The sequence below is a fragment of the Oncorhynchus mykiss genome, chromosome 15 (genome assembly GCF_057628025.1).
Source record: "Oncorhynchus mykiss isolate SJ-2025 chromosome 15, ASM5762802v1, whole genome shotgun sequence".
NCBI classification, from domain to species: Eukaryota; Metazoa; Chordata; class Actinopteri; order Salmoniformes; family Salmonidae; genus Oncorhynchus; species Oncorhynchus mykiss.
Genome location: NC_143036.1, coordinates 74,200,786 through 74,225,157, shown reverse-complemented (window position 1 = coordinate 74,225,157; position 24,372 = coordinate 74,200,786). Strand labels below are relative to the sequence as shown.

The 24,372-nt window shown below is 48.4% G+C and overlaps 1 protein-coding gene across 1 annotated transcript in view; it reads right to left on the bottom strand.

The window, feature by feature from the left end:
* Positions 1-24,372, bottom strand: part of LOC149978184 (lysine-specific demethylase RSBN1L-like) — a 93,237-nt gene that overhangs the window by 2,560 nt on the left and 66,305 nt on the right. The window contains exons 4-7 of the mRNA XM_090201134.1: positions 21,474-21,611; positions 20,993-21,135; positions 5,578-5,745; positions 5,307-5,415 (exon numbers count right to left, since the gene is read on the bottom strand). Coding sequence (XP_090057260.1) covers positions 5,307-5,415; positions 5,578-5,745; positions 20,993-21,135; positions 21,474-21,611 — 558 coding nt within the window. The remainder of the gene's footprint in view (positions 1-5,306; positions 5,416-5,577; positions 5,746-20,992; positions 21,136-21,473; positions 21,612-24,372) is intronic.

The window sequence follows — 24,372 nt, the reverse complement described above, 5'->3', positions numbered from 1 at the left end:
AGGGTCTCTTTAATGGAGGACAGGCCCTGAGCCCTCCTGGAGGGTCTCTTTAATGGAGGACAGGCCCTGAGCCCCCCTGGAGGGTCTCTTTTAAAAACCTCTCAGATGTCAAGTCCCCTGTTTTGGGGAGCTGCATGGTTCTGTTACCGGTTACAACTGACATTTTGGCTTATAAATCGATCTGTGGACACCGTAGATGGAAATGGCTTGCATTGAGCGGTAGCCCTGATTCTCACAGACGCCTGTGTAAAGGAGGGTGTGAAATCTGACACCATTTGAAGCTGGGATGTCCCTCCAAATCTGTCATTCACCCTTCCGACTGTCCATCAAGTCCAGGCTGAACTCTACATCACAGCCACTAACACCACATATGTCTGCAATCCTTACATCGTAGCGCAGCAGAAAATAGTAGTTGTCGATTTATAGCCAGTAATCTAAAATAATTCATAGATTTGAAACAAACAAAACAACTTTGTCATAGAATGACAATATTAATATGAGTTGAAAGGAGAGTTCCTAGCGAGTTCAGGAAGCCAAGCTAGGAGCTCTGAGACGTTCACATGGATGGAGGCAGAAGGTTTGATCAAGAGAGAAAACATACTAATTTTCTCCAACACTAAAACATACAAATATGTTTTTCACAGTTATAAGGAAGGTGAAATCTTAGTCATTTTTATCATTTGATTATACTATATTTAGAAAGCATATATATATTACAAGCCTTATTCATAGTTTTGTTGAATAGGAAATATGTTATATTTGTTGTATAAATACGTTATATTTGTACTGTGTACTTGAACTTGTGTCATCACAAGTGCCGCCACCTCAGCCATTTAAAACTGTTTTTTACCGTAAAGGTGAGATATGAACCTTTCCTGGAGTATGCAGCATTACTAGTCATTGTTTCTGGCCCTGTCATGATAAATCATTACTTTGGAGATTACATAGATTACATTTACCTGGTTAATGTAAGACCTGAACCCTCCTGGAGGATTACTTTAATGTAGGCCCTGAACCCTCCTGGAGGATCACTTTAATGTAGGACAGGCCCTGAACCCTCCTGGAGGATTACTTTAATGTAGGCCCTGAACCCTCCTGGAGGATCACTTTAATGTAGGCCCTGAACCCTCCTGGAGGATCACTTTAATGTAGGACAGGCCCTGAACCCTCCTGGAGGATTACTTTAATGTAGGCCCTGAACCCTCCTGGAGGATCACTTTAATGTAGGCCCTGAACCCTCCTGGAGGATCACTTTAATGTAGGACAGGCCCTGAACCCTCCTGGAGGATTACTTTAATGTAGGCCCTGAACCCTCCTGGAGGATCACTTTAATGTAGGCCCTGAACCCTCCTGGAGGATTACTTTAATGTAGGACAGGACCTGAACCCTCCTGGAGGATAACTTTAATGTAGGACAGGCCCTGAACCCTCCTGGAGGATTACTTTAATGTAGGACAGGCCCTGAACCCTCCTGGAGGATCACTTTAATGTAGGACAGGCCCTGAACCCTCCTGGAGGATTACTTTAATGTAGGACAGGCCCTGAACCCTCCTGGAGGATCACTTTAATGTAGGACAGGCCCTGAACCCTCCTGGAGGATCACTTTAATGTAGGACAGGCCCTGAACCCTCCTGGAGGATTACTTTAATGTAGGACAGGCCCTGAACCCTCCTGGAGGATCACTTTAATGTAGGACAGGCCCTGAACCCTCCTGGAGGATCACTTTAATGTAGGACAGGCACTGAACCCTCCTGGAGGATTACTTTAATGTAGGACAGGCCCTGAACCCTCCTGGAGGATCACTTTAATGTAGGACAGGCCATGAACCCTCCTGGAGGATCACTTTAATGTAGGACAGGCCCTGAACCCTCCTGGAGGATCACTTTAATGTAGGACAAGCCTTGAACCCTCCTGGAGGGTCTCTGTTGAAGACAGCACAGTGTAGTGCCACATCTAGCCAGAGGGTGGCAGTACAGTGCATAGGGCTGTGGATAAGCTACCTTGTTTCATGCAATATCAAATCAAATGTTTTGTCACATGAGTTAAATACAACAGGTGTAGATCTTACAGTGAAATGCTTACTTACAAGCCCTTAACCAACAATGCAGTTAAGAAAAATAAGAAATAAAAGTAACTAATAATTAAAGAGCAGCAGTAAAATAACAGTAATAGGCAATATACAAGGGGTACCGGTACAGAGTTCATCTACGGGGGGCACCGGTTAGTCGAGGTAATTGAGGTAATATGTACATGTAGGTAGAGTTATTAAAGTGCATAGACCACAGAGTAGCAGCAGTGTAAAAGAGGGGGGGGGGGGGGGCAAGCAAGTAGTCTGGGTAGACATTTGATTAGCTGTTCAGTAGTCTTATGGCTTGGGGGTAGAAGCTGTTTAGAAGCCTCTTGGACCTAGGACTTGGCGCTCCGGTACCGCTTGCCGTGCAGTGGCAGAGAGAACAGTCTATGACTGGGGTGGCCGGAGTCTGACATTTTTTAGGGCCTTCCTCTGACACCGCCTGGTATAGAGGTCCTGGATGGCAGAAAGCTTGGCCTCAGTGATGTACTGGGCCGTACGCACTACCCTCTGTGATGCCTTGCGATCGGAGGCCGAGCAGTTGCCATACTAGGCAGTGATGCAACCAATCAGGATGCTCCCGATCCTCCTTTTCCTGTAGTCCACAATCATCTCTTTAGTCTTGATCACGATGAGGGAGAGGTTTTTGTCCTGGCACCACATGGCCAGGTCTCTTACCTCCTCCCTATGTGCTGTCTCATGGTTGTTGGTGATCAGGCCTACCACTGATGTGTCATCAGCAAACTTAATGATGGAGTTGGAGTCGTGCCTGACCCGTGCAGTCATGAGTGAACAGGGAGTACAGGAGGGGACTGAGCACGCACCCCTGAGGGGCTCCCGTGTTGAGGATCAGCGTGACGGATGTGTTGTTACCTACCCTTACCACCTTGGGGCGGTCTGTCAGGAAGTCCAGGATCTAGTTGCAGAGGTGGGTGTTTAGTCCAATGGTCCTTAGCTTAGTGATGAGCTTTGAGGGCACTATGGTGTTGAACACAGAATGCATAGCATTCTCAAATAGGTGTTCCTTTTGTCCAGGTGGGTAAGGGCAGTGTGGAGTGCAATAGAGATTGCATCATCTGTGGATCTGTTGGGGCGGTATGCAAATTGGAGTGGTTCTTGGGTTTCTGGTGAGTGCTACGGATCGGTAGTAATTTTGGCAGGTTACCTTAGTGTTCTTGGGCACAGGGACTATGGTGGTCTGCTTGAAACATGTTGGTATTAGACAGGGAGAGGTTGAAAATGTCAGTGAAGACACTTGACAGTTGGTCAGCGCATGCTCGGAGTACACGTCCTGGTAATCCGTCTGGCCCTGCGGCCTTGTGAATGTTGATCTGTTTAAAGGTCTTACTCACATCGGCTGCGGAAAGCGTGATCACACAATCGTCTGGAACAGCTGATGCTCTCATGCATGTTTCAGTGTTACTTGCCTCGAAGCGAGTATAGAAGTAATTTAGCTCGTCTGGTAGGCTCGTGTTACTGGGCAGCACTCGGCTGTACTTCCCTTTGTAGTCTGTAATAGTTTGCAAGCCCTGTCTCATCCAACCAGAGTCGGAGCTGGTGTAGTACGATTCGATCTTAGTCCTGTATTGATGCTTTGCCTGTTTGATGGTTCGTCAGAGGGCATAGCGGGATTTCTTATAAGGTTCCGGGTTAGAGTCTTCTGGTTGTGGTATGTGCGTACAGTCACTGTAGGGATGACGTCATTGATGCACTTATTAATGAAACCAGTGACTGATGTGGTGTCCTCAATGCCATCGGAAGAATCCAGGAACATATTCCAGTCTGTGTTAGCAAAACAGTCCTGTAGTTTAGCATCTGCTTCATCTAACCACTTTTTTATTGACCGAGTCACTGGTGCTTCCTGCTTTCATTTTCGCTTGTAAGCAGGAATCAGGAGGATAGAATTATGGTCAGATTTGCCAAATGGAGGGCGAGGGAGAGCTTTGAACGCGTCTCTGTGTGTGGAGAAAAGGTGGTCTAGAGTTTTTTTTACCCTCTAGTTGAACATTTAACATGCTGATAGAAATTTGGTAAAACGGATTTAAATTTTCCTGCATTAAAGTCCCCGGCCACTAGGAGCGCCGCCTCTGGTTGAGCGTTTTCCTGTTTGCTTATGGCGGTATACAGCTCATTGAGTGCAGTCTTAGTGCTAGCATCGTTCTGTGGTGGTATGTAAACAGCTACAAAAAATACAGATTAAACTCTCTAGGTAGATAGTGTGGTCTACAGCTTATCATGAGATACTCTACTTCAGGCAAGCAAAACATCAAGACTTCCTTAGATATTGTGCCTTAGGTATTGTTTACAAATATACATTGTTACCAGAGGCTGTTGTTCTATCCCGCTGATACAGTGTATAACCCACCAGCTGTATGTTATTCATGTCGTTGTTCAGCCACAACTCAGTGAAACATAAGATATTACAGTTTTTAATGTCCTGGTGGTAGGATTTACGTGCTTTTTAGTTCATCCTATTTATTATCCAGTGATTGTATGTTGGCCAGTAGTACGGATGGCAAAGGCAGATCCTCAGAAGGCATCTTCACTAGAGGTCGACTGATTCATCGGAAAGGCCGATTAATTAAGGCCGATTTCAAGTTTTCATAACAATCGGTAATCGGCATTTTTGGACACCGATTATGGCCGATTACATTGGAATCCACGAGGAGACTGCGTGGCAGGCTGACTACCTGAGTGCAGCAAGGAGCCAAGGTAAGTTGCTAGCTAGCATTAAACTTTAAAAAAACAATCAATCTGGGCAAATATTGCACTTTTATTTTCTTCTCCAACACTTTGTTTTTGCATTATTTAAACCAAATTGAACATGTTTAATTTATTTGAGACTAAATTGATTTTATTGAATTATTACAAATAAATAATACATAAATAAATAATATTTTTATATATAAATAAATCGTCCGATTAATTGGTACCGGCTTTTTTGGTCCTCCAATAACCGGTATTCGTGTTGAAAAATCATAATCGGTCAACCTCTAATCTCCACCACACAAGTCATCCGACTCATTAAAGAAATGTTCTTCATCAAGTTCGAAGTGAGTAATCGCTGTTCTGTTTTCCAGAAGCTTTCAGTCATAAGAGACAGAATAAGTTACAAAAAAATGCAAGAAAAAAACAAACAAAATAGCCCAGTTGTTTAAGAGCCCATGAAACAGCAGCCATGGTCTCCGCTGCCATCTTAACTAATAGAAACGAGGTAGAAGACAGGTGCAGCTCACCTGGGACAGAGGTGGTTCGTGCAGGTCCAGTTGTAACCTCTGGACTACATTAGGGAAGTCTCCAGCATGGAAACAGATCACGTCTTTGGTAACGCGAGGGGGCTCCGCGCTACAGAGACAGAGAGAAGATAGATTATAACCATTTATTTCCAATCAGATTATGCAGCGGTCTTGTAACGGATTAGTTGGACGATTGTTGGATACTAAATACAGCCTCAATAATATCTAAAGATAATACATGATCATATATACGGGTGTTAAAACCACCCACCTCTCTCCACAGCGCACGGCCTTGAGCACCCCTACAGCGGCGGTGGTCTGCCTCTCGAAGCCCTGTCCGATGTGGTCAGCGTGGGCCCGCGTCCGGTCCTCGAACAGCATCTCACGAGGCTCGCTGGCCCGACGTAGGTACTGCAGGTTCTTGATCTCATTGGTTGACCTGGAGGAGGAGAGGACATTGACATTAACACAAACTTCTATAGCAGGCGGCAATAATAAGACCAAAATAATCAATCAATCAATCAATCAATCAATCAATCAATTACTATATGATACTATATAACATATTTTTTTTTATCCTGATCCAGCATCCTGCCTCTGGAGAGCTAGTCTACGATATCCCTGACCTTGTAGCTTAGTAAGCTGTCTGATTCTAGAGACCACCGGAGAGCCGGAAGCAAGCTGTCTGGTTCTAGAGACCACCGGAGAGCCGGAAGCAAGCTGTCTGATTCTAGAGACCACCGGAGAGCCGGAAGCAAGCTGTCTGGTTCTAGAGACCACCGGAGAGCCGGAAGCAAGCTGTCTGGTTCTAGAGACCACCGGAGAGCCGGAAGTAAGCTGTCTGATTCTAGAGACCACCGGAGAGCCGGAAGTAAGCTGTCTGGTTCTAGAGACCACCGGAGAGCCGGAAGTAAGCTGTCTGGTTCTAGAGACCACCGGAGAGCCGGAAGTAAGCTGTCTGGTCCCAGAGACCACCGGAGAGCCGTAAGCAAGCTGTCTGGTTCTAGAGACCACCGGAGAGCCGGAAGTAAGCTGTCTGGTTCTAGAGACCACCGGAGAGCCGTAAGTAAGCTGTCTGGTCCCAGAGACCACCGGAGAGCCGGAAGCAAGCTGTCTGATTCTAGAGACCACCGGAGAGCCGGAAGTAAGCTGTCTGGTCCCAGAGATCACCGGAGAGCCGGAAGCAAGCTGTCTGGTCCCAGAGACCACCGGAGAGCCGTAAGTAAGCTGTCTGGTCCCAGAGATCACCAGAGAGCCGGAAGCAAGCTGTCTGATTCTAGAGACCACCAGAGAGCCGGAAGTAAGCTGTCTGGTTCTAGAGACCACCGGAGAGCCGGAAGCAAGCTGTCTGATTCTAGAGACCACCGGAGAGCCGGAAGTAAGCTGTCTGGTTCTAGAGACCACTGGAGAGCCGGAAGTAAGCTGTCTGGTTCTAGAGACCACCAGAGAGCCGTAAGTAAGCTGTCTGGTTCTAGAGACCACCGGAGAGCCGGAAGTAAGCTGTCTGGTTCTAGAGACCACCGGAGAGCCGGAAGTAAGCTGTCTGGTTCTAGAGACCACTGGAGAGCCGGAAGTAAGCTGTCTGGTTCTAGAGACCACTGGAGAGCCGGAAGTAAGCTGTCTGGTCCCAGAGATCACCGGAGAGCCGGAAGTAAGCTGTCTGGTTCTAGAGACCACTGGAGAGCCGGAAGTAAGCTGTCTGGTTCTAGAGACCACCGGAGAGCCGGAAGTAAGCTGTCTGGTTCTAGAGACCACCGGAGAGCCGGAAGTAAGCTGTCTGGTCCCAGAGACCACCGGAGAGCCGGAAGCAAGCTGTCTGATTCTAGAGACCACCGGAGAGCCGTAAGTAAGCTGTCTGGTCCCAGAGATCACCGGAGAGCCGTAAGTAAGCTGTCTGGTTCTAGAGACCACCGGAGAGCCGTAAGTAAGCTGTCTGGTTCTAGAGATCACCGGAGAGCCGTAAGTAAGCTGTCTGGTTCTAGAGACCACCAGAGAGCCGGAAGTAAGCTGTCTGGTTCTAGAGATCACCGGAGAGCCGTAAGTAAGCTGTCTGGTTCTAGAGATCACCGGAGAGCCGTAAGTAAGCTGTCTGGTTCTAGAGACCACCAGAGAGCCGGAAGTAAGCTGTCTGGTTCTAGAGACCACCGGAGAGCCGGAAGTAAGCTGTCTGGTTCTAGAGACCACTGGAGAGCCGGAAGTAAGCTGTCTGGTTCTAGAGACCACTGGAGAGCCGGAAGTAAGCTGTCTGGTCCCAGAGATCACCGGAGAGCCGGAAGTAAGCTGTCTGGTTCTAGAGACCACTGGAGAGCCGGAAGTAAGCTGTCTGGTTCTAGAGACCACCGGAGAGCCGGAAGTAAGCTGTCTGGTTCTAGAGACCACCGGAGAGCCGGAAGTAAGCTGTCTGGTCCCAGAGACCACCGGAGAGCCGGAAGTAAGCTGTCTGGTTCTAGAGACCACCGGAGAGCCGGAAGTAAGCTGTCTGGTTCTAGAGACCACCGGAGACCCAGAAGTAAGCTGTCTGGTTCTAGAGACCACCGGAGACCCAGAAGTAAGCTGTCTGGTCCCAGAGACCACCGGAGAGCCGGAAGTAAGCTGTCTGGTTCTAGAGACCACCGGAGACCCAGAAGTAAGCTGTCTGGTTCGGGAGACCACCGGAGAGCCAGAAGTAAGCTGTCTGGTCCCAGAGACCACCGGAGAGCCGGAAGTAAGCTGTCTGGTTCTAGAGACCACTGGAGAGCCGGAAGTAAGCTGTCTCCCCAGTAAAGCACATTAACACCTGATTCAACAAATTTAATGGAATCAATGGAACGGAGTCAAACGTTGTTTCCATGTGTTGGATGTGTTTGATACCATTCCACTGATTCCATTCCAGCCATTACAATGAGCCTGCCGTCCTATTGCTCCTCCCACCAGCCTCCTCTGAAGCCCACACACACTGCAGCGCTCCAGAACTAGGAATATACCGCAATGTCCTACAGCGCCACATTCAGGAGCGACCCTACAGCGAGACACCCATGAGCGACCCCACAGCGCCAGTGTTTAGTCAGAGAGAGGGGTAACACAGCCAGTGTTTAGTCAGAGAGAGGGGTAACACCGCCAGTGTTTAGTCAGAGAGAGGGGTAACACAGCTAGTGTTTAGTCAGAAAGAGGGGTAACACAGCCAGTGTTTAGTCAGAGAGAGGGGTAACACAGCCAGTGTTTAGTCAGAGAGAGGGGTAACACAGCCAGTGTTTAGTCAGAGAGAGGGGTAACACAGCCAGTGTTTAGTCAGAGAGGGGTAACACAGCCAGTGTTTAGTCAGAGAGAGGGGTAACACAGCCAGTGTTTAGTCAGAGAGAGGGGTAACACAGCTAGTGTTTAGTCAGAGAGAGGGGTAACACAGCCAGTGTTTAGTCAGAGAGAGGGGTAACACAGCCAGTGTTTAGTCAGAGAGAGAGGTAACACAGCCAGTGTAAAGGCAGAGAGAGGGGTAACACAGCCAGTGTTTAGTCAGAGAGAGGGGTAACACAGCCAGTGTTTAGTCAGAGAGGGGTAAAACAGCCAGTGGTTAGTCAGAGAGAGGGGTAACACAGCCAGTGTTTAGTCAGAGAGAGGGGTAACACAGCCAGTGTTTAGTCAGAGAGAGAGGTAACACAGCCAGTGTAAAGGCAGAGAGAGGGGTAACACAGCCAGTGTTTAGTCAGAGAGAGGGGTAACACAGCCAGTGTTTAGTCAGAGAGAGGGGTAACACAGCCAGTGTTTAGTCAGAGAGAGGGGTAACACAGCCAGTGTTTAGTCAGAGAGAGGGGTAACACAGCCAGTGTTTAGTCAGAGAGAGGGGTAACACAGCCAGTGTAAAGGCAGAGAGAGGGGTAACACAGCCAGTGTAAAGGCAGAGAGAGGGGTAACACAGCCAGTGTTTAGTCAGAGAGGGGTAACACAGCCAGTGTTTAGTCAGAGAGGGGTAACACAGCCAGTGTTTAGTCAGAGAGAGGGGTAACACAGCCAGTGTAAAGGCAGAGAGAGGGGTAACACAGCCAGTGTAAAGGCAGAGAGAGGGGTAACACAGCCAGTGTTTAGTCAGAGAGAGGGGTAACACAGCCAGTGTTTAGTCAGAGAGGGGTAACACAGCCAGTGTTTAGTCAGAGAGAGGGGTAACACAGCCAGTGTTTCGTCAGAGAGAGGGGTAACACAGCCAGTGTTTAGTCAGAGAGAGGGGTAACACAGCCAGTGTTTAGTCAGAGAGAGGGGTAACACAGCCAGTGTTTAGTCAGAGAGAGGGGTAACACAGCCAGTGTTTAGTCAGAGAGGGGTAACACAGCCAGTGTTTAGTCAGAGAGAGGGGTAACACAGCCAGTGTTTAGTCAGAGAGAGGGGTAACACAGCCAGTGTTTAGTCAGAGAGAGGGGTAACACAGCCAGTGTTTAGTCAGAGAGAGGGGTAACACAGCCAGTGTTTAGTCAGAGAGAGGGGTAACACCGCCAGTTTTTAGTCAGAGAGAGGGGTAACACAGCCAGTGTTTAGTCAGAGAGAGGGGTAACACAGCCAGTGTTTAGTCAGAGAGAGGGGTAACACAGCCAGTGTTTAGTCAGAGAGAGGGGTAACACAGCCAGTGTTTAGTCAGAGAGAGGGGTAACACAGCCAGTGTTTAGTCAGAGAGGGGTAACACAGCCAGTGTTTAGTCAGAGAGAGGGGTAACACAGCCAGTGTTTAGTCAGAGAGAGGGGTAACACAGCTAGTGTTTAGTCAGAGAGAGGGGTAACACAGCCAGTGTTTAGTCAGAGAGAGGGGTAACACAGCCAGTGTTTAGTCAGAGAGAGAGGTAACACAGCCAGTGTAAAGGCAGAGAGAGGGGTAACACAGCCAGTGTTTAGTCAGAGAGAGGGGTAACACAGCCAGTGTTTAGTCAGAGAGGGGTAAAACAGCCAGTGGTTAGTCAGAGAGAGGGGTAACACAGCCAGTGTTTAGTCAGAGAGAGGGGTAACACAGCCAGTGTTTAGTCAGAGAGAGAGGTAACACAGCCAGTGTAAAGGCAGAGAGAGGGGTAACACAGCCAGTGTTTAGTCAGAGAGAGGGGTAACACAGCCAGTGTTTAGTCAGAGAGAGGGGTAACACAGCCAGTGTTTAGTCAGAGAGAGGGGTAACACAGCCAGTGTTTAGTCAGAGAGAGGGGTAACACAGCCAGTGTTTAGTCAGAGAGAGGGGTAACACAGCCAGTGTAAAGGCAGAGAGAGGGGTAACACAGCCAGTGTAAAGGCAGAGAGAGGGGTAACACAGCCAGTGTTTAGTCAGAGAGGGGTAACACAGCCAGTGTTTAGTCAGAGAGGGGTAACACAGCCAGTGTTTAGTCAGAGAGAGGGGTAACACAGCCAGTGTAAAGGCAGAGAGAGGGGTAACACAGCCAGTGTAAAGGCAGAGAGAGGGGTAACACAGCCAGTGTTTAGTCAGAGAGAGGGGTAACACAGCCAGTGTTTAGTCAGAGAGGGGTAACACAGCCAGTGTTTAGTCAGAGAGAGGGGTAACACAGCCAGTGTTTCGTCAGAGAGAGGGGTAACACAGCCAGTGTTTAGTCAGAGAGAGGGGTAACACAGCCAGTGTTTAGTCAGAGAGAGGGGTAACACAGCCAGTGTTTAGTCAGAGAGGGGTAACACAGCCAGTGTTTAGTCAGAGAGAGGGGTAACACAGCCAGTGTAAAGGCAGAGAGAGGGGTAACACAGCCAGTGTAAAGGCAGAGAGAGGGGTAACACAGCCAGTGTTTAGTCAGAGAGAGGGGTAACACAGCCAGTGTTTAGTCAGAGAGGGGTAACACAGCCAGTGTTTAGTCAGAGAGAGGGGTAACACAGCCAGTGTTTCGTCAGAGAGAGGGGTAACACAGCCAGTGTTTAGTCAGAGAGAGGGGTAACACAGCCAGTGTTTAGTCAGAGAGAGGGGTAACACAGCCAGTGTTTAGTCAGAGAGAGGGGTAACACAGCCAGTGTTTAGTCAGAGAGGGGTAACACAGCCAGTGTTTAGTCAGAGAGAGGGGTAACACCGCCAGTGTTTAGTCAGAGAGAGGGGTAACACCGCCAGTGTTTAGTCAGAGAGAGGGGTAACACAGCCAGTGTTTAGTCAGAGAGAGGGGTAACACAGCCAGTGTTTAGTCAGAGAGAGAGGTAACACAGCCAGTGTTTAGTCAGAGAGAGGGGTAACACCGCCAGTGTTTAGTCAGAGAGAGGGGTAACACAGCCAGTGTTTAGTCAGAGAGAGGGGTAACACCGCCAGTGTTTAGTCAGAGAGAGGGGTAACACAGCCAGTGTAAAGGCAGTGTGAGTACATCTTCACATTTAAAATTCGTTACACTAGAGAACATCACGGGGTGAAACAACCAACGAGGAGATAGTGCCTGTGTCACAAATCACACCATATTCCCTATATCGTGCCCTACAGTAGTGTACTGTATAGGGGTTAGTGTGCCATTTGTGATGTAACCCGAGCACTGTTTAGTATGCAGAAGTAGGACAGGACTTCTGCCTGCCTGGATGAAGTAATACATGTGAAGCTGAGACCCAGAGAAAAGGTTTCAACAGAAGAAACAGACAGCACTCTGGGGAGGGAGAAGAGGGGGAGGGAAGGAGATAGAGAGGGACGGAGGAAGAGGGAGGGGGCTCCTGTGGCTGAAGCGATTGGCCACGGCTATTTGGTCATACTGTTCGAGTCAGGAGAGAGAGTAGTCACTGTACTACAGTATCTATTTATTTTATTTAACCAGGCAAGTCAGTTAAGAACTAATTCTTGTTTACAATGACGGCCTACTGGGGAACAGTGGGTTAAACTGCCTTGTTCAGGGGAACAGTGGGTTAACTGCCTTGTTCAGGGGAACAGTGGGTTAACTGCCTTGTTCAGGGGAACAGTGGGTTTAACTGCCTTGTTCAGGGGAACAGTGGGTTAACTGCCTTGTTCAGGGGAACAGTGGGTTAACTGCCTTGTTCAGGGGAACAGTGGGTTAACTGCCTTGTTCAGGGGAACAGTGGGTTAAACTGCCTTGTTCAGAGGAACAGTGGGTTAACTGCCTTGTTAAGGGGAACAGTGGGTTAAACTGCCTTGTTCAGGGGAACAGTGGGTTAACTGCCTTGTTCAGGGGCAGAACAACAGACTTTTACCTTGTCAGCTCGGGGATTTAGATCTTGCAACCTTTCGGTTACAAGTCCAACGCTCTAACCACTATGCTACCTGCCGCCCCATCTATGAGGACAGACAGTGAAGTACTAGTCACTACACTACAGTATCTATGAGGACAGACAGTGAGGTACTAGTCACTATACTATACTATCTATGAGGACAGACAGTGAGGTACTAGTCACTATACTACAGTATCTATGAGGACAGACAGTGAAGTACTAGTCACTGTACTATACTATCTATGAGGACAGACAGTGAGGTACTAGTCACTATACTACAGTATCTATGAGGACAGACAGTGAAGTACTAGTCACTGTACTACAGTATCTATGAGGACAGACAGTGAGGTACTAGTCACTATACTACAGTATCTATGAGGACAGACAGTGAGGTACTAGTCACTATACTACAGTATCTATGAGGACAGACAGTGAGGTACTAGTCACTGTCCTACAGTATCTATGAGGACAGACAGTGAGGTACTAGTCACTATACTATACTATCTATGAGGACAGACAGTGAGGTACTAGTCACTATACTACAGTATCTATGAGGACAGACAGTGAAGTACTAGTCACTGTACTACAGTATCTATGAGGACAGACAGTGAGGTACTAGTCACTATACTACAGTATCTATAAGGACAGACAGTGAGGTACTAGCCACTATACTACAGTATCTATGGAGACAGACAGTGAAGTACTAGTCACTGTACTACAGTATCTATGAGGACAGACAGTGAGGTACTAGTCACTATACTACAGTATCTATGAGGACAGACAGTGAGGTACTAGTCACTATACTATCTATGAGGACAGACAGTGAGGTACTAGTCACTATACTACAGTATCTATGAGGACAGACAGTGAAGTACTAGTCACTGTACTACAGTATCTATGAGGACAGACAGTGAGGTACTAGTCACTATACTACAGTATCTATGAGGACAGACAGTGAAGTACTAGTCACTGTACTACAGTATCTATGAGGACAGACAGTGAGGTACTAGCCACTATACTACAGTATCTATGAGGACAGACAGTGAGGTACTAGTCACTGTACTACAGTATCTATGAGGACAGACAGTGAGGTACTAGTGAAGGTGACGAAGTCAACTTAGTGAGACTTATTAGATGGCAAGGTGAGGGTGGAAACTGAGAAGGCAGACAGAGTGAAAACTCAGTAATTTACTCACAGAAATCTGCTATGGCTGTTTTGGGTCAGAAAGTGAAGTGTTATTTTTCCACTACATGGTCAAGTGGCTATATATATATTAATCTATCTTCCTGGGAACAGCTGTAAAAGAGGCCTTCTCTTCAGTCAAGGTCTCCATGTCTGTCTCGGTCTTTCACAGTTCCCATGTCTGTGTACAGTATGATCCATAAACCATGTCTGTCTCGGTCTTTCACAGTTCCATGCCTGTGTACAGTATGATCCATGTCTGTATCGGTCTTTCACAGTTCCCATGTCTGTGTACAGTATGATCCATAAACCATGTCTGTCTCGGTCTTTCACAGTTCCATGCCTGTGTACAGTATGATCCATAAACCATGTCTGTCTCGGTCTTTCACAGTTCCATGCCTGTGTACAGTATGATCCATAAACCATGTCTGTCTCGGTCTTTCACAGTTCCATGCCTGTGTACAGTATGATCCATAAACCATGTGTTCCTGTGTCCTATAAAATATCCCTGAGGATTCCCTGAGCATGAAGACTCATCCTATAAATAAATCATCCATTTTACAGGATGCCGTCATGCAGCCAAAACACAGTGTGTGTGTGTGTGTGTGTGTGTGTGTGAGAGAGAGAGAGATCCAGCCATCAGGTCTGACATGTGTTCCTGACAGCCTGTAGTCTTGTAAATCCCACCCTAGGCAACAGTGAAGAAGGCGGGGTGTTCAGGCAGGTAGTCTGGGGGACCATGAACCTTTAGCTCCCATTTCCCTACTGTAGGATTGTTATTTGTAACAGCTGTCAATGGTATTACGGGACTACGACGGGACTACGACGGGACTACGATAGATTTTTTTGTGTGTGAATAAAGACAAAGAAAAAAATACCCACCAAAAAAGACAAAAAGACAGCTCCTATAAAATATTTTAGCCTGTATCCCAAATAGCACCCTATATAGTGTACATCTTTCGACCAGATGTAAAAAAGGATACAGCAAGTGTAAATAGTACAGTGAAATGCAGACTAACGGGTAACGGGCTCCGACTAACGGGTAACTGGCTCCGACTAACGGGTAACGGGCGCATGGGCTCCGACTAACGGGTAACGGGCTCCGACTAACGGGTAACTGGCTACAACTAATGGGTAACGGGCGCGCGGGCTCCGACCAACGGGTAACTGGCTCCGACTAACAGGTAACGGGCTCCGACTAACGGGTAACGGGCTCCGACTAACTGGTAACGGGCTCCGACTAACGGGTAACGGGCCCCGACTAACGGGCTCCGACTAACGGGTAACGGGCTCCGACTAACTGGTAACGGGCTCTGACTAACAGGTAATGGGCTCCGACTAACAGGCTCCGACTAACGGGTAACGGGCTCCGACTAACTGGTAACAGGCTCTGACTAACGGGTAACGGGCTCCGACTAACGGGTAACTGGCTGCGACTAACAGGCTCCGACTAACGGGTAACGGGCCCGACTAACGGGTAATGGGCTCCGACTAACAGGTAACGGGCTCCGACTAACGGGTAACGGGCTCCGACTAACTGCTAACGGGCTCCGACTAACTGGTAACGGGCTCCGACTAACTGGTAACGGGCCCCGACTAACAGGCTCCGACTAACTGGTAACATGCTCCGACTAACTGGTAACGGGCTCCGACTAACTGGTAACGGGCTCTGACTAACAGGTAACGGGCCCCGACTAACAGGCTCCGATTAACGGGTAACGGGCTCCGACTAACGGGTAACGGGCTCCGACTAACTGGTAACGGGCTCCGACTAACTGGTAACGGGCTCTAACTAACAGGTAACGGGCCCCGACTAACAGGCTCCGACTAACTGGTAACGGGCTCCGACTAACTGGTAACGGGCTCCGACTAACTGGTAACGGGCTCTGACTAACAGGTAACGGGCCCCGACTAACAGGCTCCGACTAACTGGTAACATGCTCCGACTAACTGGTAACGGGCTCCGACTAACTGGTAACGGGCTCTGACTAACAGGTAACGGGCCCCGACTAACAGGCTCCGATTAACGGGTAACGGGCTCCGACTAACGGGTAACTGGCTGCGACTAACAGGCTCCGACTAACGGGTAACGGGCCCGACTAACGGGTAATGGGCTCCGACTAACGGGTAACGGGCTCCGACTAACGGGTAACGGGCTCCGACTAACTGCTAACGGGCTCCGACTAACTGGTAACGGGCTCCGACTAACTGGTAACGGGCCCCGACTAACAGGCTCCGACTAACTGGTAACATGCTCCGACTAACTGGTAACGGGCTCCGACTAACTGGTAACGGGCTCTGACTAACAGGTAACGGGCCCCGACTAACAGGCTCCGATTAACGGGTAACGGGCTCCGACTAACGGGTAACGGGCTCCGACTAACGGGTAACGGGCTCCGACTAACTGGTAACGGGCTCTAACTAACAGGTAACGGGCCCCGACTAACAGGCTCCGACTAACTGGTAACGGGCTCCGACTAACTGGTAACGGGCTCCGACTAACTGGTAACGGGCTCTGACTAACAGGTAACGGGCCCCGACTAACAGGCTCCGACTAACGGGTAACGGGCTCTGACTAACAGGTAACGGGCCCCGACTAACAGGCTCCGACTAACGGGTAACAGGCTCTGACTAACAGGTAACGGGCCCCGACTAACAGGCTCCGACTAACGGGTAACGGGCTCCGACTAACGGGTAACAGGCTCTGACTAAAAGGTAATGGGCTCCGACTAACGGGCTCCGACTAACGGGTAACGGGCTCCGACTAACGGGCTCCGACTAACGGGTAACGGGCTCCGACTAACTGGTAACGGGCTCTGACTAACAGGTAACGGGCCCCGACTAACAGGCTCCGACTAACTGGTAACGGGCTCCGACTAACAGGCTCCGATTAACGGGTAACGGGCTCCGACTAACTGGTAACGGGCTCCGACTAACTGGTAACGGGCTCTGACTAACAGGTAACGGGCCCCGACTAAAAGGCTCCGACTAACTGGTAACGGGCTCCGACTAACTGGTAACGGGCTCTGACTAACAGGTAACGGGCTCCGACTAACGGGTAACGGGCTCTGACTAACAGGTAACGGGCCCCGACTAACAGGCTCCGACTAACGGGTAACGGGCTCTGACTAACAGGTAACGGGCCCCGACTAACAGGCTCCGACTAACGGGTAACGGGCTCCGACTAACGGGCTCCGACTAACGGGTAACGATAACACGCCGATTGGCACATGTTTTTTTCTGTTACTGATTAGAAAAATGAGATTTCAGTCTCAGAGGTGTGTCTCCTGACCGATTTCCACTTTTGGTTAATGGTGTTTGTCCCTCATGAGACACTGTAGGAAGCCCATTTCACTTCTTCAACGTCCCCAGAAATCTGTAATTCATTTTACATTTTGGCCGAGGATGTTTTAGATGCACAATCTTTCATCTATCAAAGGTGTTTGATGCAGTATTTCTCAAGTAAAACAATGTGCGACGTGTGTAAACAGTAGGAGCTGCTGGGCAGGTCTGTCTCACTGTCTATGCTATTGGATCGAGAGCAATCCCCACAGCTGTTGGACACCCCAACCTTCATTTACCCGGTGTGACGCGCAGATGTTCCAAACATTTTACACCAGACTGACTTCATGACCAAAATGACACTAGTATACATGTTTCTGACTCATAACGATGCCACATTGGTTGTTTTCGCTCTTTAAATCAAGCTGCGATGCTAATATTATCAGGATGAAATGACACCTCCCTGTCCGTTCCACTAGGAATAAACGTCAAGAAGATGGATAAGGGAGTGAAATAGATAAATAGCTCAGCAGTTGGGAGCAGCAGGGATTGTTGAGAATAAAATTACATGAGAGACGGGATGACGTGTGTGTCTCACTGTGTGTGTGTGTGTGTGTGTGTGTGTGTGTGTGTGTGTGTGTGTGTGTCTCTGTGTGTGTGTGTGTGTGTGTGTGTGTGTGTGTCTCTCTCTCTGTGTGTGTGTGTGTGTGTGTGTGTGTGTGTGTGTCTGTGTCTCTGTGTGTGTGTGTGTCTCTGAGTCTCTGTGTGTGTGTGTGTGTCTCTGTCTCTGTGTGTCTCTCTCTGTGTGTGTGTGTGTGTGTCTCTGTGTGTGTCTCTCTGTGTGTGTGTGTGTGTGTGTGTCTCTGTGTGTGTGTGTGTGTCTCTGCGTCTCTGTGTGTCTCTGTCTCTGTGTGTCTCTGTGTGTGTGTGTGTGTGTGTGTGTGTGTGTGTGTGTGTGTGTGTGTGTGTGTGTGTGTCTGTGTGTGTGTGTGTGTCTCTGTGTGTGTGTGTGTCTCTGCGTCTCTGTGTGTGTGTGTGTGTGTGTGTCTCTCTCTGTGTGTGTGTGTGTGTGTGTGTGTGTGTCTCTGTGTGTGTGTGTGTGTCTCTGTGTGTGTGTGTGTGTGTGTGTGTGTGTGTCTCTCTGTGTGTGTGTGTGTGTGTGTGTGTGTGTGTCTCTGTGTGTGTGTGTGTGTCTCTGTGTGTGTGTCTCTGTGTGTGTATGTGTGTGTCTCTGTGTGTGTGTAGTGTTACAATGAGAAGCATCTCACAGCGGGGGCTTGTCGACCAGCCTGTCGTCTGCTGTAGCATTGTTTAACATGACGATGATCTCATCTAGGCTCCACTCTCCCTCTCCTCTTTTCGTCTCCCTCTCCTCTTTTCGTCTCCCTCTCCTCTTTTCGTCTCCCTCTCCTCTTTTCGTCTCCCTCTCCTCTTTTCGTCTCCCTCTCCTCTTTTCGTCTCCCTCTCCTCTTTTCGTCTCCCTCTCCTCTTTTCGTCTCCCTCTCCTCTTTTCGTCTCCCTCTCCTCTTTTCGTCTCCCTCCCCTCTTTTCGTCTCCCTCCCCTCTTTTCGTCTCCCTCCCCTCTTTTCGTCTCCCTCCCCTCTTTTCGTCTCCCTCCCCTCTTTTCGTCTCCCTCCCCTCTTTTCGTCTCCCTCCCCTCTTTTCGTCTCCCTCCCCTCTTTGTCTCACTCTCCTCTTTTCGTCTCACTCTCCTCTTTTCGTCTCCCTCCCCTCTTTGTCTCACTCTCCTCTTTTCATCTCACTCTCCTCTTTCTAAGCAGAATTGATTTGCTACGACAGTAGCCTACAATGACATCATGATGATAAACTAAGCACAGAGATGAGCTCATGGCCTCATCCTGAGATGCTGAGCGGTTCAGAGATGAGCTAATCACCTCATCCTGAGAAGACGAGAGGTTCAGAGATGAGCTAATCACCTCATCCTGAGAAGCTGAGCGGTTCAGAGATGAGCTAATCACCTCATCCTGAGAAGACGAGAGGTTCAGAGATTAACTTATCACCTCATCCTGAGAAGACGAGAGGTTCAGAGATGAGCTAATCACCTCATCCTGAAAAGCTGAGCGGTTCAGATGAGCTAATCATCTCATCCTGAGATGCTGAGCGGTTCAGAGATGAGCTAATCACCTCATCCTGAGATGCTGAGCGGTTCAGAGATGAGCTAATCACCTCATCCTGAGAAGACGAGAGGTTCAGAGATGAGCTAATCACCTCATCCTGAAAAGCTGAGCGGTTCAGATGAGCTAATCATCTCATCCTGAGATGCTGAGCGGTTCAGAGATGAGCTAATCACCTCATCCTGAGAAGCTGAGCGGTTCAGAGATGAGCTAATCACCTCATCCTGAGATGCTGAGCGGTTCAGAGATGAGCTAATCACCTCATCCTGAGATGCTGAGCGGTTCAGATGAGCTAATCACCTCATCCTGAGAAGCTGAGCGGTTCAGAGATGAGCTAATCACCTCATCCTGAGATGCTGAGCGGTTCAGAGAAGAGCTAATCACCTCATCCTGAGATGCTGAGCGGTTCAGAGATGAGCTAATCACCTCATCCTGAGAAGCTGAGCGGTTCAGAGATGAGCTAATCACCTCATCCTGAGATGCTGAGCGGTTCAGAGAAGAGCTAATCACCTCATCCTGAGATGCTGAGCGGTTCAGAGATGAGCTAATCACCTCATCCTGAGATGCTGAGCGGTTCAGAGATGAGCTAATCACCTCATCCTGAGAAGATGAGAGGTTCAGAGATGAGCTAATCACCTCATCCTGAGATGCTGAGCGGTTCAGATGAGCTAATCACCTCATCCTGAGAAGATGAGAGGTTCAGAGATGATAGCAAGACTCCTTTCTGCTGCGTCCCAAATGACAACCAATTCTCCATAGTGCCCTACAGGGCCCTGGCCTGGTTGAAAGTAGTGCACTATATAGGGAATAGGGTATGATTTGGGATGCATGTTTATGGAAAGCAACATTACAGTCAGGACGTTAAGAGGGAAAAAGAGAGGAGGATGAAAAGAAATAGCTAATTGCTGGACAGAGTGAAGTACATTCTGCACGTGTGTAGTGTGGCAAATCAGCTTCTCTTTTAAGAAGAACAGACACTTAAGCCAAAGCCAATATCAACACAGCATCAACCCTCTCTTTCTAAAATCATCAGCCGAAATTGTTGCTACCCCTATTACTAGCCTGTTCAACCTCTCTGTCGTATCGTCTGAGATCCACAAAGATTGGAAAGCTGCCGCGGTCATCACCCTCTTCAAAGGGGGTGACACTCTAGACCCAAACTGCTACAGACCTATATCTATCCTACCCTGTCTTTCTAAGGTCTTCGAAAGCCAAGTTAACAAACAGATCACCGACCATTTAGAATCCCACCGTACCTTCTCCGCTATGCAATCTGGTTTCCGAGTCTGGTTTCCATCTGTAAATAGCCCATCCAGCTACCTCATCCCCATACTGTTATTTATTTATTTAGCTCCTTTGCACCCCAGTATCTCTACTTGCACATTCATCTTCTGCACATCTATCACTCCAGTGTTTAATTGCTATATTGTAAATATTTCACCACTATGGTCTATTTATTGCCTTAACTCCCTTATCTTACCTCATTTGTACACACTGTATATAGACTTTTTCTCTATTGTGTTATTGACTGTATGTTTGTTTACTCCATGTGTAACTCTGTTGTTGTTGTTTGTGTTGCACTGCTTTGCTTTATCTTGGCCAGGTCACAGTTGTAAATGAGAACTTGTTCTCAACTAGCCTACCTGGTTAAATAAAGGTGTTCTCAACTAGCCTACCTGGTTAAATAAAAGGTGAAATATATATATATATATATATTTTTAAAGGCTATTTTAAATGTAGGGGTTAGTTAGGGTTACAATTAGAGGTTAGGGAAAATAGTATGTTGAATGGAAATACATTTTAGGTCCCCGTGAGGAGAATAGAACATAATCTACCCATTTAAGACCCTGAGTAGTTTCCTTTTGAAGTAGGATCCTGTAAAAAAAAACAGACATTTGCATCTCTGTGTGAAAGTAGGACCTACTACCTGTGTACACAGTGAGCCCTCACCTTCTCCTGATGTAGGGAGACTTTGGTATGTCAGCAACAGGGATCATCTGTTCCCCAGGTCGTACCCACATGATGGGCCCGTCATCACTCTCTGTTGGACTCTTCAGCTTCAGACTGGAGAACGTACCCCACGGTAGCGTCCGCTGGAGGGAGAAGGGTACGCCAGAGTTACAATGAGGGAGGAGTAGAATGATAGATAGAGGTGTGTGAGAAAACAAACTGGAACAGGAAAGAGGAACTCCATCAAAACCAATGGTTTTTTTGTTGTTGTTGAAAAACCATAATTACCCTTCTCAACCACTAGAGGGCACCTTTCCTTTGTTTATAGATCCAATGAGTTGAATTCTCCCTAAACAATGTGGCCAGAACTAAAACATTTTGAAACCTAGCGAAAATGACTAAATCCAACGTATTACCTATAGATTGATATTATCTATAAAATGATGGATCTATATCATTATTCTGTGTCAGGGCTACTCACCTCTAGGAAGGGCGACTCCTCCAGCATAGAGATGAACTCTGGGAAGTAATCCCCCACCTCCTCGTCCACTGCCCCCACCAGACTGATCTGACGCATGGCACCTGCCCGGTACGTCCCGTGGCTGTACGTTCTCTTTACCTAGAACACATAGTAGAGCACAGTAAAACCAGTCAGAAAGACCAGTCAGAAAGACCAGTCAGAAAGACCAGTCAGAAAGACCAGTCAGAAAGACCAGTCAGAAAGACCAGTCAGAAAGACCAGTCCGAAAGACCAGCCCGAAAGACCAGCCCGAAAGACCAGTCCGAAAGACCAGTCCGAAAGACCAGTCAGAAAGACCAGTCAGAAAGACCAGTCAGTAAGGCCAGTCAGTAAGGCCAGTCAGAAAGACCAGTCAGAAAGACCAGTCAGAAAGACCAGTCCGTAAGACCAGTCAGAAAGACCAGTCAGTAAGACCAGTCAGTAAGACCAGTCAGAAAGACCAGTCAGTAAGACCAGTCAGTAAGACCAGTCCACTGGAGTGTTGAGGTCCAGACAAAGACGTTCAAGTCAGTTGAACTGAATATGTACAGTACTCATTCACCCGAGGACTGATGTCCAACCCCTAGTGAAATGCAGTGTAGTGAAATGCTTGTGCTTCTAGATCCGACAGTTGTAGCTATTCCTATTCTGAGACACATAGAGCAGCCATTCAAAGAGCTGGTAGTGCTAGCTAACCTGTTTTACACAGTACAGCTGTCACCCAGTAGTAACAAGCCCTGTTGAATAGCTAGAAGTGCATCCCGGTCTCCTTCACTGTCTCACTTTGTTCCCACAGATCTGAGTACATCTGCTGGAAGGAAGGAAGGAAAGAACAGAGGTTTTATAGCAGCTTCAGAGCCACAGAGAACCACAAACCCCCCTCCTGTCTGTCTCTGGACCGTAGGCCCTAGGGCCACAGTCCTCCCTCTCTAACATGCTAGTCTCAATGTCCCAGACGTCCTCCCTATTCACTTACAACCCTGTCTAATACAGCTACTACAGCCCAGCCATTCTTATCACCACAGAATATCCTCAGGCTAAAGAGAGAGAGTTCATCATAAGGCCAGTTTCTCCTGGAGCAGTCCATCTGTCTGAACGTTAGATAGTGTCAGAGGAACATCTTCTTCAGACAGTTAATAGATGATCTGTTTCTAAACATGATCCTCTACTAGAGGTCTGTGTCTTTTCACAGGGTCAGCAGCAGTGTTAAAGTGTACAGGGACATATTACAACAGTCAATCATATTACCAAACTAGGGCCCCAATTAGTCGACTGGTCAATTGTTTGGTCGTTAGGCTGTTGGTCGGCCAAGATTGTTTTATATATAAAACATATACATCTGCGCCCATTTCAGTGAACTAATCCATTGCAGGAGGCCTGGACTAAAAGCCCATTTATGCTTGATCTGAAAACGTGGTGGGAGTCTCCATATGCAGGGTGTGATGCAATTGTGGGGCCTCCAGAGGCATGCAGAGGTTAAATCCAGCACTGTCTCACATCACCATGCCCCTCCCAAACGTTGGAACAATACGGAGGGCTCTGTAGAGCTCCACATTGACAGTAGTTAGGGGCGGTACATGCAGAGGTTAAACCCAGCACTGTCTCACATCACCATGCCCCTCCCAAACGTTGGAACAATACGGAGGGCTCTGTAGAGCTCCACATTGACAGTAGTTAGGGGCGGTACATGCAGAGGTTAAACCCAGCACTGTCTCACATCACCATGCCCCTCCCAAACGTTGGAACAATACGGAGGGCTCTGTAGAGCTCCACATTGACAGTAGTTAGGGGCGGTACATGCAGAGGTTAAACCCAGCACTGTCTCACATCACCATGCCCCTCCCAAACGTTGGAACAATACGGAGGGCTCTGTAGAGCTCCACATTGACAGTAGTTAGGGGCGGTACATGCAGAGGTTAAACCCAGCACTGTCTCACATCACCATGCCCCTCCCAAACGTTGGAACAATACGGAGGGCTCTGTAGAGCTCCACATTGACAGTAGTTAGGGGCGGTACATGCAGAGGTTAAACCCAGCACTGTCTCACATCACCATGCCCCTCCCAAACGTTGGAACAATACGGAGGGCTCTGTAGAGCTCCACATTGACAGTAGTTAGGGGCGGTACATGCAGAGGTTAAACCCAGCACTGTACCACATCACCATGCCCCTCCCAAACGTTGGAACAATACGGAGGGCTCTGTAGAGCTCCACATTGACAGTAGTTAGGGGCGGTACATGCAGAGGTTAAACCCAGCACTGTACCACATCACCATGCCCCTCCCAAACGTTGGAACAATACGGAGGGCTCTGTAGAGCTCCACATTGACAGTAGTTAGGGGCGGTACATGCAGAGGTTAAACCCAGCACTGTACCACATCACCATGCCCCTCCCAAACGTTGGAACAATACGGAGGGCTCTGTAGAGCTCCACATTGACAGTAGTTGGGGGCGGTACATCCTGTATAAACACAAACTTACTTCCTTGACAACAGCTCTGCACTGCTCTGTGATGCACAAGAAGTATGACTGGTGCTGAGGCCAGATCACCGTAAATGCTGCATGGCCAATACAGTCTGATGGACCATGCACCTCTCTCCTACCAACTTCATTGTGTGACTTGTTAGCATTTGATTGTTAGTGTAAATCACTTCTCCATGACATACTGTGTATCACCAGCAGTACATTTATCCTTCATTCATATCACTTCTATCTACCGCCTCCTGAGTGGTTCAGTGGTCTAAGTCACTACAGATCTGGGTTTGATCCCGGGCTGTGTTGCAGCAGCACGCGACCAGGAGAGTCATGAGGTGACGCACAATTGGCCCAGCGTCGTCCGGTTTAGAGGAGGGTTTGGCCAGCCGGGATGTCCTTGCCTCATC